Source organism: Macaca nemestrina, chromosome 13, assembly GCF_043159975.1.
Source record: "Macaca nemestrina isolate mMacNem1 chromosome 13, mMacNem.hap1, whole genome shotgun sequence".
Lineage (NCBI taxonomy): Eukaryota > Metazoa > Chordata > Mammalia > Primates > Cercopithecidae > Macaca > Macaca nemestrina.
In genome coordinates this window covers 25,810,140-25,831,994 of record NC_092137.1, presented here as the reverse complement: position 1 = coordinate 25,831,994, position 21,855 = coordinate 25,810,140, and the positions used below count along the sequence as shown (strand labels likewise).

The 21,855-nt window shown below is 39.5% G+C and overlaps 1 protein-coding gene across 1 annotated transcript in view; it reads left to right on the top strand.

Annotated features, from left to right (window-relative positions):
* Positions 1-21,855, top strand: part of LOC105479795 (ASXL transcriptional regulator 2) — a 155,817-nt gene that overhangs the window by 38,848 nt on the left and 95,114 nt on the right. The window contains exons 2-3 of the mRNA XM_011738088.3: positions 2,674-2,756; positions 3,512-3,514. Of these exons, the coding sequence (XP_011736390.2) occupies positions 2,674-2,756; positions 3,512-3,514 (86 nt within the window). The remainder of the gene's footprint in view (positions 1-2,673; positions 2,757-3,511; positions 3,515-21,855) is intronic.

Sequence of the window (21,855 nt, the reverse complement as noted above, 5' to 3'; positions counted from 1 at the left end):
GATATGCCAGAGAAATGACACTCTAGAAATACTTACTTCAGTTTTCTGGCTCCTTGGACAGATGTATACGTGCAAACGTAGCCATTTTTGCCATTTAAATTGGCAGGAAAAAACCCACATTGAAATGTATTATATTTGATTGCTAGTAAAGTCAAATATTGTATTTCGTTTGCTTCATAAATTTTTATAGGATATTGAATTTGTATGTAAAAGTGGACAATAATATAGTGAATATCTTTGTGTTCATCATTTAGCTTCTATAATTATCAATTTATGGCCAATCTTGCTATATTTAAACCCATAACTTCTTGTGTATTTTTTGAAGTCCCAGACATATGATTTCATCCATAAATACTTCAGTGTGCAAATTCTTTTTCATATGGTTATTATCCAGTTATATTAACCCTTTTGTGAACTATTATTTGTCCAGGTCCATGGTGTATTTTTGTTTATTTTCAGTACTTTAATACATTTTTAGTATATAGACAATAAATAAATAAAGGTTCAGTTTTCTATATTGGCCTTAACTTGGATGAAAACAGTAAGTTTAACTTTGGACATCTGAAGTTTGAAATGCTTATGGGATATCCAACTTTTACAGGTTTTTAATAGTTTTTAACAGACTGCTGCTTCATTCATCAAAATGTGAGTGATTGGTGAAAGCTTGGTGTGGTTAATGTTATTCAGGGAAATTTTGGTGGAGTGAAAAGTAAAAGGGGTAAATGGATGTTTATAAAATATTTGAGGGATGGGCACAGAAAAAGACATCTACAAAGAAAACTGAGAAAAATATTTTGGGGAAAAAGAAAAGTCTGGGAGGGTGAAGTCTGTGAAGGGAACAGTTAATGTCAGATGTAGCAGAGAGATCAAGGAACATGATACACAGAAATATGTGTTGGATTTTATAACTGACCAAATGAGAAAATAGTTACAAACACAGGACACAGTGTGCTATAGTGGTGCAAGACTTGGATTTGAATTTTGGCTGCCATTTATCTTGCTGTATTATGTTTGGACATATTACTGGTTATTGTATTTTTGTTTCATATATAAATGTAAGTATAAACAACAAAATAAAACGTATACGAAATATACATATATATCTGTTGAGACTCTTAGCTATTTGTTTCAAGAATATTCACCAGACATCTTGAAGCATAGTTGTAATAGCTACTTTTGTCTGATAATTCCAACATCTCTGTTACTTTAGGTTTATTATATATAGCTTATCTTTTCTCTTGTGAGTTGCTGATTTCCTTACTATTCCTATGTTGAGTAAGTTTGAATTGTTTATTAGACATTATTTCTTTTTTTGAGACAGGCTCTGTCACCCAGGCTGTAGTGCAGGGGCACAATCTCGGATTATTGCAACCTCTGCCTCCCAGGTTCACCACCATGCCCCGCTAATTTTTTTTCTTTTTTTTTTTTTTTGAGATGGAGTGTCGCTCTGTTGCCCAGGCTGGAGTGCAGTGGCATAATCTCAGCTGACTGCAACCTCTGTCTCCCATGTTCGAGTGATTCTCCTGCCTCAGCCTCCTGAGTAGCTGGGATTACAGGCACTCACCACCATGCCTGACTAATTTTTGTATTTTTAGTAGAGATGGCGTTTCACCATGTTGGCCAGGCTGGTTTTGAACTCCTGACCTCAAGTCATCTGCCCGCTTCAGCTTCCCAAAGTGCCGAGATTACAGGCACGAAACACTGTGCCTGGCCGAGATAAATCATGGGAATTCCTCCCATGCTTGTAGGACCACTTGCAAGGTTCTGCTTTCTTGGAGTTTTAGGTCCCTGTCTAGCTACTGCTAGTATTACCACAGCTGCTCCCATGCGATTGCCTGGGGCAACGGCAGAGAAAAAGAAAAGGGGGGGAAACCCAGAGAATTTTTTCTCCTGCTATCCAACATTTAGAAATGCCCTCTTTACTGTGCCTCAGACCAAAGAAGATTTTTCTCTTGGAGCACTTTCTGCCTGCACTTAGCCTGCAGTTCCGGGTTTTGGGCTGCCTTTAAGTCCAGGCTCAGGGGAACCAGAGGGAAACAAAATCAGGAAACTCACTACTGGACTAGTGTGGTACTCCTAGTTATGCTTTTCTCCCTAGGCGACCTGCTACCATTTTTGGAATCCTCAAATAGCTGCTTCATGCATTCTGTCCAGGTTTTTAGTTGCGTTCAGTGGTAGAGACAGAATGGACTATGCCTACTCTGTCTTTACCAGAACCAGAACACAGATATTACTTTAATTTTATTATAATCATATTGTTTACTTGTTTTGGTTAAGAATTTATTGTGCTCCTGTGATTTACTAGGCTTTGCTATACATTTACCAGGAAATGGATAATCTTAATGTGCTTGCAGTAGGTCACAGGTAGTGAAGGGATGTGGGGATGGAGGTAGAAAGTAAACAGTTGCATATTATTAGTAGTGAATAATTGGGTTGTTAATTTTAGCTTTTTTGGTCAATTTCTGCTTCAGGAGTTGACTTACTATTTATGACTGAGGGAAAGAAGATCTGATATATTGTTAATTTTTCATTTATTCTGAAATATAAGGGATGAAAAGTCTCTGGCTATGTATGCTCTGGATATAATTATTAAGACATAAGAAATATAATTATATATAGAATTATAAGAACTTGAGATAAGAAATAATTTATTATTATATGCTTGTTTTTCAGGTCTTAGAAAAATACCCTAATACACCCATGAGTCATAAAGAAATTCTTCAAGTTATCCAGAGAGAAGGACTAAAAGAAATCAGGTGAGTTATTTAAATATTATTAGTAATAATTATAATACTCGATCAGAGTATTTGGTAGTATGTAATAGTGTACTTTAGTCCTGAAGATTAATTATTTAATAATAAATGCTTTGTTCTGATTTATTCAACTGTCAGATCTTTGGAATTTTTTAAGTTATGACATAGTTTTAAAACCAAAAGTAAGTTAAATTCTTAGAGGGTAGCTATCTTTAAGCCCATGCACTTTAATTTTTAGGAAGACCTGGAGCCATCTTCAAGACTTCATCTGTCACTTCAGACTTTTTGATTTAATAAACTTGGTCATTAGTGATAAAAATTACTCTCATACAGGGAGAATCCTAGAGGTAGACAGATCCCAGAAGAAATAATGCTGGCTCAAAAGGATAAAATGAAAAAGAACTGTAAATCAGTATATATGTCAAATAATAGTCTTATCATATTCAAATATAATAGACTTGGGTCATTAATACAGGATCGAAGATAACACAGACTTTAATTTCCAAGAATCTTATTATATTACAATAGCAGGCCAGGCATGGTGACTCATGCTTGTGATCGCAACTCTTTGGGAGGCTGAGGTGGGAGGATTGCTCGAGGCCAGGAGTTTGAGACCAGCCTGGCCAACATAGTGAAACATCTCTACAAAAAACTGTATGAACTAGATGTGGTGGTATGCTCTTATAGTCCTAGTTATTTGGGAGGCTGAGGTGGGAGGATTGCTTGAGTCCAGGAGTTTGAGGCTGCAGAGTGCTAAGAAGGTGCTACTGTACCCCAGCCTTGGTGACAGAGCAAGATGCTGTCTTGTAAAAAAAAAAAAAAAAAAAAAAAAAAAAATTACAATAATACTTAATAGTCTTTTTTTTTTTTTTTTCTTTTTTGAGACAGAGTCTGATTCTGTCACCCAGGCTAGAGTGCAGTGGCATGATCTTGGCTTACTGCAACGCTGCCTCCCGGGTTCAAGCAATTTTCTTGCCTCAGCCTCCTGAGTAGCTGGGATTACAGGCACGCACCACCATGCCTGACTAATTTTTGTACTTTTAGTAGAGACAGGGTTTCACCATTTTGCCCAGGCTCTTCTCGGACTCCTGAGCTCAGACAGTCCGCCTGCTTTGTCCTCCCAAAGTGCTAGGATCACAGGTGTGAGCCACCATGCGTGGCCAATAGTCAGTGTTCTTAAGACTCTCTAACATCAAGAAATGTTAAAATTATATTAGGTATGCTCTGTATATTAAGACAGAAATTTGGGAGTCTATGTTAGATTTTCATTAAGATAGGAAAAGTTTGCAGAGCTTTCAAACTACTGCTGGTTTTCAACTATGGGTGGCATTGTGTAACACTCTTAGAGAAGGAGTTTAGAATTTTGGGGGGCTGTTTTTGATTGTCACAGTGATTGGGGTAGGGGAACACAATGGCATTTAGCAGGCAGGTAACAGGAATGCTAAATGTCTTGCATTGTGCTGGACATTGCTTCACGTTGAATAGTTTTTCATCTCAGGTGCCAGTTGTGTTCCCATTGAGAAACAGTAAACTATGCCCAAATATTTGTAAATGGACATTGTATTTCTTGATGAGTAGCCATTACATGTTCTAAATTTTATTTCTCATTTTTTCTTTCTTTCTTTCTTTCTTTTTTTTTTTTTTTTTTTTTTTTTTTTTTTTTTTGAGACGGAGTCTTGCTCTGTAGCCCGGGCTGGAGTGCAGTGGCCGGATCTCAGCTCACTGCAAGCTCCGCCTCCCGGGTTCACGCCATTCTCCTGCCTCAGCCTCCGGAGTAGCTGGGACTACAGGCGCCCGCCACCTCGCCCGGCTAGTTTTTTGTATTTTTAGTAGAGACGGGGTTTCACGGTGTTAGCCAGGATGGTCTCGATCTCCTGACCTCGTGATCCGCCCGTCTCGGCCTCCCAAAGTGCTGGGATTACAGGCTTGAGCCACCGCGCCCGGCCTCTTTCTTTTTTTTTTTAAGAGATGGAGTCTCATTATGTTGCCCAGCCTCGAGTAGAGTGGCTGTCACAGCCATGATCATGGCGTACTGCAGCCTTCAACTTCTGGCCTTAAGTGATTCTCCCATCTCTGCCTCCTGAAGCTGGGACTATGGGCACTCGTTTTCTTTTCTTTGACATGAAATTCTAGTTGAGGTTTTTTTATTGGCTCTCCCTTTCTAAAGCAGTTTGAATTCTTTTTTGATTTATAGTCAGACTTCAGTAGGCTGAAATAAATTAGGTTTGCTTCATTGACATGAAAAAGTAAAATATAAATTAGTCTGCCTTAGTTTATATAACACATCCCTGAAAAATTGAATGTAAACATTTTAAAATTAAAACATTAAAATGCATTTGAAGGCCGGGCGCAGTGACTCACGCCTGTAATCCCAGCACTTTGGGAGGCCGAGTTAGGCGGATCACCTGAGGTCAGAAGTTTGAGACCAGCCTGGCCAACATGGTAAAACCCCGTCTCTATTTTTTTTTTTTTTTTTTTTTTTTGAGATGGAGCCTCACTCTGTCACCCAGGCTGGAGTGCAGTGGCGCGATCTTGGCTCACTGCAGGCTCCACCTCCCATGTTCACGCCATTCTCCTGCCTCAGCCTCTCGAGTAGCTGGGACTACAGGCACCCACCAGCACATCTGGCTAATGTTTTTTGTATTTTTATTAGAGACGTGGTTTCACCAAATTAGCCAGGATGGTCTCAATCTCCTGACCTCGTGATCTGCCTGCCTTGGCCTCCCAAAGTGCTGGGATTACAGGGGTGAGCCACCGTGCCCAGCCAAAACCCCATCTCTATTAAAAAAAAAATTAGCCAGGCATGGTGACACGTGTGTGTAATCCCGGTTACTTGGATGGCTGATGCAGGAGAATAGCTGGAACCCAGGAGGTGGAGGTTGCAGTGAGCTGAGATTGCACCAGTGCACTCCAGCCTGGGCAACAGAGCGAGTCTCTGTCTCAAAAAAAAAAAAAAAATCTATCTATCTATATATTTATATACTTTATATAACACATCCCTCAAAAATTGAGTGTAAACATTTTAAAATTAAACATTTTAATTAAAATTAATTAAAAATGCATTTGAAGGCCGGGTGCAGTGGCTCATGCCTGTAATCCCAGCACTTTGGGAGGCTGAGATGGGCGCATCACCTGAGGTCGGGAGTTTGAGACCAGCCTGGCCAACATGGTAAAACCCTGTCTCTTTTTTTTTTTTTTTTTTTGAAACAGAGTCTCGCTGTGTCGAGTCTTGTGTGTATATATATATATACACACACACACATTAATGCACATATATACACATATATGCACATACACATATATACATATATATACAGTCTTGTGTGTGTGTGTGTGTATATATATACACATTTGAAGAATTAACTTTTAAAAGTATCTTTTGTGGGCGGGTGCAGTGGCTCATGCCTGTAATCCCAGCACTTTGGGAGGCTGAGGCAGGCAGATCACTTGAGGCCAGGAGGTCTTAATGTCAGTATCATCCAGCTCTAACATAGTAAGGCTCTGGGACTTTAAACTTACCATGATCGTTTCCAGGGAGCAAGCAGGAATAGTAAAGATTAGTAAAAACAAACAAAAAAACAGCAGGAAAAAATGGAAGAGTTTTTTTAAAAAGGTAGTAAAGTATGTGAATCATCGGATAGCTTCTGGTTCACATAGTGACAGTTGAAAGTAGCTTTTCCTGGTTAAACTATGTTGTGGTAATGCAGTTACAGGACAACAAAGCAGTACATGCTGACCACCCTTAGCAGGGAATGTGCTTTCACTCAGCTATTGGACAGTTACGTCTTTTAGGTCTCCATTTGTATACCTCTTTTTCAGAGATAATTTTGGCTGACTTTCTGGTCTTGATCATATCTTCCTGTTTGAGTTGGTTGTAGTGTTCTGTGTTCCTTTCTTTTCTTTTTTTCTTTTCTTTTCTTTTTTTTTTTTGAGACAGTTTCATTCTTGTTTCCCAGGCTGGAGTGCAGTGGTGTGATCTCAGCTCATTGCAACCTCTTTCTCCCAGGTTCAAGTGATTCTCCTCCCTCAGCCTCCCGAGTAACTGGGACTACAGGCCCGTGCCACCATGCCTGGCTAATTTTATATTTTTAGTAGAGACAGGGTTTCACCGTGTTGACCAGGCCGGTCTCGAACTCCTGAACTCAAATGATCTGCCTTCCTCGGCCTTCCAAAGTGGAAGGATTATAGGCATGAACCACCGTGCCTGTCATGTTCTGTGTTCTTCATAGCATTAAGGTTTGAAATTATATGTTTGTGGTTATAAAAAAATCATACAATTTCTCTGTACCTTACATTTTTAAGGTAGCTCCAGAGGCAGTGACATTATCTTTCCCCACCCCTCAGCATATGGTGCATAACAAGTATTTAAAACCTACTTGTTAATGAATATATGAGGTATTACTGGTTGGAAGATCATATTCATATATAGTTATAGATTATTCTCTTGCTGCAGTGATGTGTCAAATGGTAGTCTTTTTTTCTGAGACAGGGTCTCGCTCTGTTACCCAGACCTGAGTGCAGTGGTGCAATCTCATCTCACTGCAGCCTCGTCCTTTTGGGATCAAGAAGTCCCACAACCTTAGCCTCCTGAGTAGCTGGGACGAGAGGTGCATGTGCCACCATGCCCAGCTAATTTTTGTATTTTTTATAGAGGCAAGGGTTTCGCCATGTTGCCCAGGCCCGTCTCGAACTCTTGGACACAGGTGATCCTCCTGCCTTGGCCTCCCAAAGTGCTGGGATTACAGGCGTGAGTTACCATGCCCGGCCGGTAGTCTTATACTCTTTTTTTTTTTTTTTTTGAGACGGAGTCTCGCTCTGTCACCCAGGCTGGAGTGCAGTGGCCGGATCTCAGCTCACTGCAAGCTCCGCCTCCTGGGTTTATGCCATTCTCCTGCCTCAGCCTCCCGAGTAGCTGGGACTAAAGGCACCCACCACCTCGCCCGGCTATTTTTTTTTGTATTTTTTAGTAGAGACGGGGTTTCACTATGTTAGCCAGGATGGTCTCGATCTCCTGACCTCGTGATCCGCCCATCTCGGCCTCCCAAAGTGCTGGGATTACAGGCTTGAGCCACCGCGCCCGGCCTGTCTTATACTCTTAAAAGTTTTTTAGAAAGATTACAGAATGAAACACGCATTATGCTTCTCAAAAGTGTGTGACTACTTACTGTTTTATTTTCATTCCTTGGACCTCAGTACATGACTTTGAGCTCTTCTCCCTTTATATTTTTCCTTTGGCTCCCACGTTTTGAAGAATTTTGCCTAGATTATTCAATACCATTTTTGTTTGGTTTTAAAATTTATTAAATTTTATTTTTTTATTAAAAACAAATATGAACAGATTAATGAATAAACTAAGGTATATGCATACAATAGAGTATTATTTAGTCTTAAGAAGATATAAAATTCTGGTACATGCTACAGTATGGATGAACCTTGAAAACATTACGCTAAGTGAAGTAAACCAGACCCAAAAAGACAAATGTATGACTCCAGTTACATGAGATACCTAAAATAGGTAAGTTCATAGAGACAAAGTAGAATAGAGGTTACCACAGACTGGAGTAGTGGGGAATAGTGAGTTACTATTAAATGAGTACAGAATTTCTGTTAGAGATGTTGAAAACGTTCTGAAGATGGATGATGGTAACATTTGCACAGCATTGTGAATGTACTTAATGCCACTGAGTAAAAATGGTTAAAATGGTAACTTTTATGTTCTGTGGGTTTTACCGCAACCAACCAATAAGATATTTGAAAAGAAGTGGGCCAGGCGCAGTGGCTCATGCCTGTAATCCCAGCACTTTGGGAGGCCGAAATGGGCAGATCACCTGAGGTTGGGAGTTCAAGAGCAGCCTGACCAACAAGGAGAAACCCCATCTCCACTAAAAATACAAAATTAGCTCGGTGTGGTGGCGCATGCTTGTAATCCCAGCTACTCGGGAGGCTGAGACAGGAGAACTGCTTGAACCCGGGAGGCGGAGGTTGCAGTGAGCTGAGACTGTGCCATTGCACTCCAGCCTGGGCAACAAGAGTGAAACTCCATCTCAAAAAAAAAAAAAAAATACAAACGAAGTGGTTGGCTCCTAGCTGTGAAAGATTCAAGTTCTAGCCCCTTTAAGAAGTTGGGTGGTAAGTAAGATTGGAAATCATTTATCCAAAGTATGGAATTCTGGAAATTAATTAGAAACATGAATTCCTTCTTTTTTTTTTTTTTTTTTTTTTTACAAAAGCAGTACAATGTTTAAATTAAATGCCTGTTTATAACTATAAAGCATGGCAGCATTTTAGAAAATATAGGAAGAGAAAGGTCCTTAAATTTTTCCCCTCACCATGATCTGTGACTTTTTATATTCTATTATGTTGTTTTTATGCATTAAAGCACTAATTTTAAAGATAGTTTAGGCTGGGCATGGTGGCTCATGCCTGTAGCTGCAACACTTTGGGAAGCTGAGACGGGAGGATCACTTGAGGCCTGGGGTTTGAGACCAGCCTGAACAAGATAGCGAGACCTTGTTGTTATTAAAAAAAAAAAAAGAAAACATGACAGTGCAGGCCTATAGTCCCATGAATATATGTCCTATGAATATATGAGGTATTATTAGTATCTCATATATTAATAATAATCACTTCAGGAAGTGTCAGACGTGATTCAAACTTTAGCCTCCCAAATATGCTGGGAGGCTGAGGCAGGAGGATCACTTGAGCCCAGGAGGTCAAGGCTGCAGTGAACCATGGTTGGGCCACTGCACTCCAACCCTGGGCAACAAAACAAGACCCTACCTCTTAAAAAAAAAGAAAAAAAAAGATAGAATTTCCCATAGGAGTAATAGGGAAGAAAAAGTTTTAATGTTTCAGGTGAAATGGGAGGACATGACTTAGGCCAGGAGAGGTCAAGAACTGTTTCTGTTATGCTTAATAGTCAGAGTTGATAGCAAAGGCATTGTGGAGTTCTTTAAATTAGCTTAGTTCTTTTTGTAACAGTTAAAACAAGAAGACATGAAAAGTTATTGATAATATAGATAAATGCTGTAGCTGTGATATCTGATCATTTGTAAATAGAGAAAAGCTAATTCCCATACTGTTTACCAAAAAACAGTTATTTCATAAAATCAAAAATAGTAAAAAGAATTTTGTTGAGATGTCTAACCTCCTTGTTCAATTTTCTGTGGCTAAAATATAACCTAATTTGTTTGTTACATAAATACCAATGATAATGTGGCAATTGTTTCCTAGGGTTGAGCTCTTCAACACAGAATTGCTTGTTCCAAATTTGAAGTACTGTTAGAACCTTTAAAACAATTTTGTAAGCTTCTACTCATTTGTTTTTCTGTGGACAGTTTGCTTTTTAAAAATCTGTATTATTCATTGGGTAGAGATTTTGTTTACTGGGTCTGTTTGTTTAAAGAGCCCCTATTCTCATTATTATAGCTCGTGTTGATTCTGGATTATACTGTGCGTTTGTATGAATCTAAATATTGAAGGAATGGTTAGGTATTTTGTTTCCTTCCTGAGACACTAGAAATAAAACCAAAGATTCAGAGAGTTGTGTCCATTTTTGTGTACATTTTGACGATATACTTCAGTTACTAAAGGAAAGAATTCAGAATTTTATTTTACCTTGAATGAAAGTAAAATGGTTGTCATTAGCCATCAGTATATAAAATAGCCTTTTTAAAAAAGCGCTTTCCTTTTTGTCTGATGATGCTGATTTTACAGTTTGCAGAGAAACAAAGAGCACCTGGTGCTCCAGTTTGTTTTTAAGTTTCTCCTGACTTGAGCCTATATTTCTTCTTGTCATTACAAACTATGCCATTTTTCAGGAAGTGTCAGAGGTGATTCCAACTCCAGCCTCCCAAATATACTCACATGGCTACTCCCACACGGCTTCATGGAACTGTTTCTGGGATTTTGGGCATTGATAAGAGTTTATTTAAATGTTCTGTGTAAGTCTTTGAGCTATACAGTTCTATAGTTCTTAGGGTCTGATCAGAAGACCAGAAAGTACACAATAATTTGAACAGGAAAGTTATTAACTGGAAGTTATTAATAGATTAACCAGGGATTAACTATTCAAAGGTAAAGGGAAAGCAGGGCTCTAGTTCAGCAGATGACAAAGTTCATTGGTGCTGTAGCCTGAGGTGGCCGCAGGAAACTGCCTACTAGGTACTAGAAGAGCTTTGCTGAAAAGCCGCCTGCTGGGGAACCTGTCCCACCTTTTGGGGAATAAATATTAGCTACTACATATTTATGTAATATGTAAAAATATACAGGTACAGCTAAACACATGAGTGAATGTAACTTCTTTCGTTTTCTTTCTTTCTTTTTGAGATAGTCTCACTGTCACCCAGACTGGAGTGCAGTAGCACGATCATGGCTCACCGCAGCCTTGACTTCCTACGTAGTTGGGACCACAGGCGTGCGCCACCACGCTTGGCTAATTTTTTTTTTTTGTAGAGACGGGGTTTTGCCGTGTTGCCCAGGCTGGTCTTGAACTCCTGGACTCAAGTGGTCCCCCTGCTTCGGCCTCCCAAAGTGCTGGGTTTACAGGCGTGAGCCACTGCACCTGGCCGCCTCTTGGTTTTGTTTTGTTTTGTTTTTTAATCACGGCTCACTACAGCCTCAACCTCCCAGCCTCAAGTGATTCTCCCATCTCAGGCTTCCGAGTAGCTGGGACCGCGGGCACACACCACCATGCCTGGCTAATTTTTAAATTTTTTTATAGAGACAAGGTCTCTATGTTGCCCAGGCTAGTCTCAAACTCCTGGGCTTAAGGGGTCCTCCCACCTTGGCCTCCCAAACTGCTGGGATTACAGATGTGAGCCACAGTACCTGGCCTGAAGACACTTTTTTGAAACATAAATTTTTACTTTTGGAAAATTCTAAAAACAAAAGTATACGTCCTCCATCATAAACTGTAAATAGTATTTACACCCTGGGCTGTTCTGAAATAAATTGCAGTAATTTTATTGCATAAATATGTCAGTATATATCAAACAGATAAGAACTTGAGACTGGTTGTGTGCAATTTGGGTATTCTGGCTTACAAAAAATAGAACAATTAAATCTACACAGTAAGCCTACACACTGTTGACAGAATACACACCCTGAATATTCTTTGAAACCATGCCTGTTAATTCTTTACTGTTATTACTCATTACTACTTCTACGCTTAGGCTAGATATGCAGTAGGTTTTCCCCCTCCATCAGCTGTGGCTGCCATTAGTGTTTACAGATGTGCTTTTATAGCATTAAGTGTCGGACTTAATGCCTTCCTTCTGAAGTAGCTATTGCCTTTAGTGCTTCCCACCCCCCCCCTTTGGAGTTTCCTTAACCTGCTTTGCTCATCTTATTAACTGTATTATCTTGACTCTTATATCAGCTAATAGAGAAATAGAGTTTTTAGGAAAGAAGAGAAAAATAGTAAAGTATTCAGTTCTTGAGACCCTATTCTCTGACTAGTTTTTCTTTTCTTTCCATTCATGAATAGAAGAGGGGAAATAGGAAGATTATTTGTTCATGAATTTATCGTCCACAAATTGGGCATTTTCTGAATTAGACCATTCATGAGTGATCCCAAGGGTTCGTGATATATAATTAGTAATTTTGGCGAATTTGAATCTTTCACACTGTAACATTAATATAGCTGAGTAAGTTATATAGCTAATGAATGGGTGTGGCCAACTGCCTAGATTGTAAAGAACTCTGGGAACCACCCAGCAAAGATTATGCTCAATAAACATTTTAGAGATTGAGATTTTACCTCTTTGTCTGGGGGAGTCCTAATAACATCTGATTAGTACCAATTTGTTTATGAAGAAAATAATCTCTTTCATACTGTATTGAAGGTTATATGTTTTAGCTTACATTATACTAAAAACCAATCAGAGCACCTATGTTTTCCCGTATCTCTCCCATGCAAAAGTATATAGCAAGGGAAATAAAGTCAATATTCTCTACTACTTTTCAGCAGAAATCCTTACCCCTGCAGAGTAGATCATCTGATTATTTGCTAAGCTGAATTGCCTTGAAGTGATTTCATTAGAAATAGCTTAGTTTTAGAATGAAGAACATTATTTATTGTATTGATGATATATCTAAGGTTGGATGATACCTTTGTGGTTAAGCCAGCATCTTCCTCCTCCTCTTCTTTTTAAACATTTAAAAAATAGTTTTTGTAGAGATGAGGACTCACTATGTTGCTCAGGCTCATCTTGAACTCTTGGGCTCAAGCAGTCCTCCTGCTTTGGCCTTGGCATGAGCTACTGTGCCCAGCCATCTTCCCTATCTGTTAGTTGCAATCTGCTTTCAAGCCCACAAACCTGGTAGGGATGTCAAGAAGGATTAGTAATGAAAAAAATGACAACAAAATGTTTGGGTATTGACAGAAAAGAGTATTCTTATCCATTGTAATTCAGATCCGTAAGAGCTCCATTATGGATCACAGGGAAGCTAGTAAACTTTAAGCTGATGACTTTATGATGGCTCCTTGAAATTGAAATGCATGGGAAGAATATTAAAGAATAGGTAGTATTCATTGTATCCACATTTAACTCAAAACTGCCCTAAGTTTTACTCTGTTACACAATCAAATTACTGCAACTGTTTTCTGAAGTAGTTTAGACTGTTTAGCTAAATTTGTATATCTTTAGACATATTTTGATAATATTTTTGGCTAACTTGTAAATTTTAATGAAGAAGTTAATGAGGGGGTTGCTAATTTGGGGAATTGTGGATATTGCTGGGAAGGGAAGGGACAGTTTAATTTTTGGTTTTATTGTTGCTTTGTAAGAAAAATTAAAAGCTTTTTTTTTTCTTCTTTCATTTTCCTGCGCTGCATTCCAACTCCAGAAGGTAAGAAGTGTTACTTTATTCTAAAGAAGTATTATGCAATTATAAAGCACACTCTTATAAATTTAACTTACCTTTGAATGCTTGAGTTTTACTTTATAAAATTAAATAATTAGTCCAGAAACTAAGTAATATTGATATTATTATGTTAATGTTTGGTAAGTGTGCTTTTTTTGGTTCTTGCAGTTTGTATTTATTGTTTGATCATAAGTTTAGAAATCCGATCTACATTAAGGTTTATTAAAATCAACATTTGACTTATAAAAGCGTTGGGATGCCAAGTATTCGGCAGATTAATAATGAAAATATTTAGTAGACTGGAAACATGTATATTAACATTTGCTTTATGGCTGTAAGATTGAAAATTTATGTTTATGTTCTTAATTTAGATAAAATATTGGTAAATCGGCTGGCCTCGGTGGCTCACGCCTGTAATCCCAGCACTTTGGGAGGCTGAGGTGGGTGGATCACTTGAGGTCAGGAGTTTGAGACTAGCCTGACCAGTATGGTGAAACCCCATCTCTACTAAAAATACAAAAATTAGCCGGGTGTGGTGGTGGGCACCTGTAATCCCAGCTACTCGGGAGGCTGAGACAGGAGAATTGCTTGAACCTGTGAGGTGGAGGTTGCAGTGAGCCAAGATCATGCCACTGCACTCCAGCCTGGGCAACACAGCAAGACTCCGTCTAAAAAAAATTGGTAAATCCTTTAGGGGCATGATACTTAAAAACAGGGCAGAATGGGTTAAAAATCTTAGTCTGGATCCTTTACTGAATTGGCTTTTTGTGTGTGGGCATGGCCTTTTAGATTCACCTCCACTATAGCAGTTACTGTGTTACATGCCTGTGAGACCTGAGGGCAACAGTCATGTCCATGTGTTTTCATGTTACTTGGACATGGCATGCTTGGGTTATAATTAGAGCTTAATTCGTCTTTTTAACTCTAGTTATATTTGTAGTCCATTAAGTTCATTTGTAAGAACCTATTTATTGTAAGCAAGAGTTTGTGGATGAAAGCTTAATTAAGGTTTTACAAAGTTAAAATTGTAATTAAAAAATAAAAACACTAGGTAAATTTTGTTTTGTGTTATGTTTGTTTGAAGGGAGCATATATTTGATTGGTTCTTATTTATTTATTTATCTGGAGGCAGAGTCTCATTCTGTCACCCAAGCTGGAGTGGAGCGGCATGGTCTCGGCTCACTGCAACCTCTGCCTTGCAGGTTCAAGTGATTCTTCTGCCTCAGCCTCCCTTGTAGCTGGAATTACAGGCACCTGCCACCACCCCCGGCTTATTTTTGTATTTTTAGTAGAGACGGGGTTTTACCATGTTGGCCAGGCTGGTCTTGACCTCCTGACCTCAAGTGATCTGCCCTCCTCGGCCTCCCAAAGTGCTGGGATAACAAGCGTGAGCCATCGCGCTTGGTCATTGATTGGGTTCTTTAAGTGCAAATGATAGGAACCAAATGTTAATAACTTAAGCAAAATGAGATTTATTTGAAGAATATGGGGGCAGAGGCAAGACTCAGACTCAAAAGCAAGAAACAGGCTCTGAAATTAGGAGAAGGAAGGCAACTTCTTCTAATGCATAGTCTCATCAAGACACTCCAGTTGGGCTAAATTAGTCATTGTCTACTCTGCTCAAGGTTAAACTTCAAGGAGGAGTGAACTTGGTTGGCCTAGTGCCCAGGGATGGTGAGATATCTTAATGGACAGTCTTACCGAGACTGTTTCCAGTAGGGTAGAGCATAGTTCCCCAAAGCAAAATTAAGCATTCTTTTTTTTTTTTTTTTTTTTTTGGAGACAGAGTCTTGCTCTGTTGCCCAGGCTGGAGTGCGGTGGTGCAATCTCGGCTCACTGCAACCTCTGCCACCTGAGTTCAAGCAATTTTCCTGCCTCAGCCACCCGAGTAACTGAGATTACAGGCGCACACCACCACGCCCAGCTACTTTTTTGTATTTGTAGTAGAGATGGGGTTTCACTATGTTGGTCAGGCCAGTCTCAAACTCCTGTCCTCAAGTGATCCGCCCACCTCAACCTTCCAAAGTGCTGGGATTACAGATGTGAGCTATCATGCCCAGCCAAAGTTGAGCATTCTTTACAGAAGAAGAGGGAATGGATATTGGCCAGGAAGAAACAACAGCTGTCCATTGCTCCCTATAGAAAATTAAAGTACAACAGAAAAATGTAAGCCATAAGCAGTTGTAGGAAGTAACCTTTTATGCAGATTCTCCTAATGGTAACATTGTGCAAAACCATAGTGCAGTGTCACAGCCAGAATACTGTGTCTGATATAATCCACCTGGTTTTATTGGTACCCAGGTGTGTGTATGTGTATGGGGTGCTATGTGGTTTTATCATGTGTATAGATTCATGTACCTACCACCACAATCAAGATACAGAATGCTTTCAACGAATATCCCTTGTGTTCCTCTTTTAAAACCACATGTACTTCCCTAGTACCTCCTCTTGCCCCCCTTATTCTAGTTTGTCCTACATTTCTATAATTTTGTCATTTCAAGTGTTTAATGGAATCATAGAGTGTGTAACCATCTGGGATTGGCTCCCCTGCAACCCCCATTCATTGTATGTCTCTGGGGAGTCCTCCAAGTTACTGTGTTCATAGTTCATTCTTTTTTATTGCCGAGTAGTATTCTTTGACATGGATGTATGACAGTTTCTAACTATCCATTGCATATCTGAATTGTTTCCAGGCTTTGGCTATTAAAAATAAAACTTCTATGAACATCTGTGTAAATGTTTTTATATGAGCATACATTTTCCATTCTCTGGGTTAAATGTACAGAAAGTGCTGTTGCTGGGTTGTGTGGTAAGTGCATGTTTAATTTTAAAGACACCTTGAAACTAAATGAATTTCTTGTAAACTGCTTTAGATTTTTTTTTTTTTTTTTGGTCCATGTTGCCAATCCTTGCCTTTTAATTTGTGTGTTTACACCATTTATATTTAAAGTAATTATTGATAGGTGAGTTTGTCTGCCATTTTGTTTTGTTTTGTTTTCTGTTTGTTTCCTCTATTTCTCATTCCTCTGTTTCTCTTTTCTTGACTTCCTCATGGATCATATTTTAGGATTCTGTCTTGATTTATATTTATAGTATTGTATTTCTTTATCTTTACATAGTTTTCTAAACTGTTTCAACTGGGTATTACAATATATACATGTGATTTATCACAGTCTGCTGATACCATTTTACCACTGTAAGTGAAGTGTGGAAACCATACTTCCATTTAGATTCTTGAGTATGAGATGGTATTAAAATTTGTGTTCCAGTCATCAAATGTGATTTATAAAATTTATGAGAAGCATAGTCTGTGGTATATACCTATTCCTGCTCTTTCTGTTTTTTCTTCCTGGTGCTACAGGATTGCTTCTTTTATCATTTCCATTCCATTGAATGACTTCCTTTAGTCATTCTTTAAGAATAGTTCTACTCCTCTTAGTCAACTACTTCTTTTAATTTTACTTAGTCTGAAGCTGGTTCATCAGATATAGAATTCACAATTGACGGTTCTTTTCATTCAGCACTAGTGAAATGTCATGCCATTTCCTTCTGGCCTATGTGGTTTTAGGTGACAAATCTATTGTCATTTGAATTGGTTTTTCCCTATAGTAATGTATTGTTTCTCTCTGATTGCTTTCAGGACTTTTTCTTTGGATTTAGTTTTCAGGAGTTTAATTATGATGTATCTTGGTGGACTTACTTAGATTTATCCTATTTAGATTCACTGAGTTTCTTGAATCTGTTCGTTTATTTCTTCATTTTTCTTTATTACTTTTTCTGTTTCTTTTTAAATCCTGTTACATCTTCAGGTTTTTTGTTTTTTGAGACAGGGTCTCATTCTGTTGCCCAGGCTGGAGTGCAGTGGTGTGATCTCAGCTCACTGCAGCCCTAGCCTCCTGGGCTCAAGCAATCCTCCCACCTTAGCCTCCTGAGTAGCTGGGGCTACAGGTGTGCACCACCATGCCTGTCTGATTTTTGCATTTTTCGTAGAGGCAGGGTTTCACCATGTTGCCCAGTGCAATGCCTAAGCTCAAGCAGTTTGCCTGCCTTGCCCTCCCAAAGTGCTGGGATTACAGGCCTATGTCATTGTGCCTGTCCTGTGTTTATTTCTTTAACCAAATAAGAGAAGTTTTCAGCTGTTAATTCTTTGAATACTCTTTTTTTTCTTTTTTTTTGGAGACAGAGTCTCACTCTGTCACCCAGGCTGGAGTGCGGTGGTGTGATCTCTGCTCACTGCAACCTCTGCCTCCCAGGATCCGGCAATTCTCCTGCCTCAGCCTCCCGAGTAGCTGGGATTACAGGTGTGCGCCGCCAAGCCAGCTAATTTAGTAGGGACAGGGTTTCACTACATTGGCCAGGCTGGTCTCAAACTCCTGACCTCAAGTGATTCACCCACCTTGGCCTTCCAAAGTGCTGGGGTTACAAACGTGAGCTACTGTGCCTGGTCAGTTCTTTGAATACTCTTTCCACCCTACTCTTTTTCTCTTTTCTTTCTGGAATGCTGATGATATGAATGTTGAATCTTCTGTTATTATCCCACAGTGCCTTGAGATTCTGTTGATTTTTTTTTGGTGTTATTTTTTCTGTCTGTTCACATTGAGTAAATTGTATTGACCTGTTATTAAGCTCACTGATTCTATCCTCTGTCATCTCCACTCTCTTACTGATGAGTTTTTAAATTTCTTAATGTATTTTTTGTTTTTATAATTTCTATTTGATTTCTTTTTATAAGTTCTGTCTTTGCTGATATTTTCTATATGTTTGTTTCAGGAGAATTTTAAGTAGTTCTTGAAGCATTTTTATGAGAGCTATTCCAATTTTTATTTGTTTATTTATTACTTTTTTTGGAGGCAGAGTCTTGCTCCGTCGCCCAGGCTGGAGAGCAGTGACGCGATCTCAACTCACTGCATCTTCCACCTTCTGGTTCAAGCAATTATCCTGTCTCAGCCTCCCAAGTATCTGAAACTACAGGCATGCGCCACCATGCCCAGCTAATTTTTGTACTTTTAGTAGAGACGGGGTTTCACCATACTGGTCAGGCTGGCCTTGAACCCCTGACCTCAGGTGATACACCCGCCTTGGCCTCCCAAAGTGCTGGGATTACAGGCGTGAGCCACTGCATTCGGCCTACTCCAAAATTTTTCTTACAATTTTAACATCTGTCTCAGTGTTGGCGTCCTTTAATTGTCTTCTTTGATTCAGATAGTGATTTTCCATTGAACCCTGGATATTTTGGCTATCATGTTAGGGGATGTCCAGTCTTATTTAAGCTGGCATTCACTGTGTTTACTTACGTTTACCATGCAGGTCCTGTACTGTTTTAGTGGATTGTGGTTCCAATAACAAGTTTAGTTTTCAGATCCTTCGCAATGGTATTTGGGTCTGCTTGTTTTCTTTGGTGCCACAGAGGCTCCCATTGACTTCTGCTGCTTCTTATTGATCTCTGTTGTTTCTGTCTGAGGGGGTGGAAATTTTCACAGGCTGGGCTGCCTGATGCCTGTAGATGTGGACAAAAGGGAGTCTTCAGCCTGTGGGGACAGACAGGCTTCCTGGCAGGTTCCCGTTTGCTTGAGCTACTTGACTGCTCAACATCTTGTGAGAGGGGGAGGTGTTGTAGTCTCAGGCCCAGAAGGACAAAGAGGCTTCCTGGGCTGGACTGTTTTTTGTGATCTTCTCCCACTTGCTGGTGCCATTTGGCCTCCCCTATTCTAGTCTTTATTTTTGAGACTTGAGGGAACGTAAACTTGCAACGTAAGTCGTTTAATAATCTCCTAAGATCTACCATAACTAAGTTACTTCTCTTAGTTGGGAAATGCCAGGAATTGGTCAAATTAATGGGTCAACCAACTACTTCAAAACTCTTGAATCTCAATATAAATGGCTACATCTGGACTGATAGCTCTGGTTCAAAGCAGAAAATAATTGTAATAAGTAGTGTTAGCTGTTTAGATATCCAAGCTCTACTTGCTAAATCAACAAGAATACCAAGTAGGACAAAGGTATAAAATTGCAAAATTTCTGTCTTTTGGTTTACTTAATTGAATCTGTTGATTTTTATTCTCTCTCTCCAGCTGAGTTCTTTCGGAACCATGCCCTTAGTTTATATTCATTCATAAGTATTTTGTTTTCCTCACTAATACTCCTTTTACCTCAGATAATATACCCTCCTCTCTCTCTCTCTCTCTCTGTGTGTGTGTGTGTGTGTGTGTGTATGGGGGGGGGGTGTGTGTATGTGTCTCCCTTTCTGTGTTTCTGTCTCTGTCTCTCCGTTTGTCTCAGGCAGGAGTGCAGTGGTGTGATCATAGCTCACTGCAGCCTCGACCTTCTGGGCTTAGGTGATTCTCCCACCGTAGCTTCTGTAGTAGGTGGTACTACAGGTGTACACTGCCACATCTGGCCTACTTTTTATTACCTATTCCTCATAAGATTGAAAAGCCTGATGCTGTAGTGAAATGGCCTTGACTAAGATGGGAGTCCATTCACATGGTCTATTTAATCTTAAATAAGCCTTGTGAAATCATTATCTCATAGATAAACACGTCAAATCAGTGAAAAATTACATATCCAATTAGTGATAGAACTTGAATCCCCATCTGTGAGTCTAAAATATAAGTACTATTTCTGCCTCACTTTTGAGTAGGACTCAGGAGATCGGACAAGGGTTTTTTTTCTTTTTCTTTTTCTTTTTTTTTTTTTTTGAGACACAGTCTAACACTTTCGCCCGGGCTGGAGTGCAATGGCGCGATCTCAGCTCACTGGAACCTCCGCCTCCAGGGTTCAAGCAATTCTCCTGCCTCAGCCTCCCCAGTCGCTGGGATTACAGGTGCCCGCCACCACTCCCGGCTAATTTTTTGTATTTTTGGTAGAGATGGGGTTTCACCTATGTTAGCCAGGCTGGTCTCGAACTCCTGACCTTGTGATCTCCCCACCTTTGCCTCCCAAAGTGCTGGGATTACAGGCGTCAGCTGCTGTGCCCGGCCTGGACAAGGATTTTTTTTTTTGAGACAGAGTTTCGCTCTTTGTTGCCCAGGCTGGAGTGCAATGGTGCGATCTCAGCTCACCACAACCTCCAGAGGGTTCAAATGATTCTCTTGCCTCAGCCTCCCGAGTAACTGGGATTACAGGCATGCGCCACCATGCCTGGCTAATTTTTTGTATTTTTAGTGGAGACAGGGTTTCTCCATGTTGGTCAGGCTGGTCTTGAATTCCCGACTCAGGTGATTTGCCTGCCTCAGCCTCCCAAAGTGCTGGGATTTCAGGCATGAGCCATCGCGCCCAGCTGGCCTGGACAAGGATCTTAATGAACTGTTTTGTATTTCTCTTTAGGTAAAAAGTTAGATTGTTCTCTAAGCCCTTCTATACCAAGAGTTTGTAGTTATCTAATCTAAATAATATTTATAATATTGAACCTTGTTACTGCTAATGGACAAAGCCATGCTTTTTAGAAGATGTTAGTGGAAGACAACAATGGGATGATAGAGTGAAGGTTTATAGTTAGATGTTAAGTGTAAGGTAAAGCAAACAACAACAAAAAATTTCCAAGGAATCTTTTATTGCTGTGACCTCCCTCTCTAGGCGATTCCTCTACCACTCTCCTTATTTGTTCTATGCCCATCTGCTGCTCTGTTGACCTAGAACCTCTTATTTTGGGGCCCCAACTAGATCTACTTACCCCAAAATGCTTGTTTAAAAGTTTTCCTACACACCCTTTCCCTTATGTCTTTAGTGCTTTTATTCCCATTTGTTTGATGGTGTGTTTGGGGGAGGAAAACAGTATGAAGAAACAAATTCATTAAAGTATGGATGAGTCAAATGTTACTTTTTAAATCAAAGTTAAAAGCTACATTTATATTATTTCTTTTTAAAAAGCAGATTAGTTGTTAATCTGAATGAATCAATCATTGGTGGAATTGTAGGTAATACGATCAAGGGAAGGAAAAATGTTTTACTGAAAGTGTATAGGAATACAAAAATTTAAATTTAAATCTAAAATCTACCAAGACTATTTATTAATTCGGTAATTTCTAAATTACCAAGTGCACACATGTGGTGGTACAGACATGTGGTTCAGCTACTCAAGAGGCTGAGGTGGGAGGATCATTTGAGCTTAGGAGTTTAAGGCTACAGTGTGATTGAGCCAGCCCGGGTTACAGAGCGAGACCCTGTCTCTAAATAAATGAATAAGTAAAATCGACTTGAAGTGAGGGCATTTAAGCTTCTGGTCTAGATTACTACT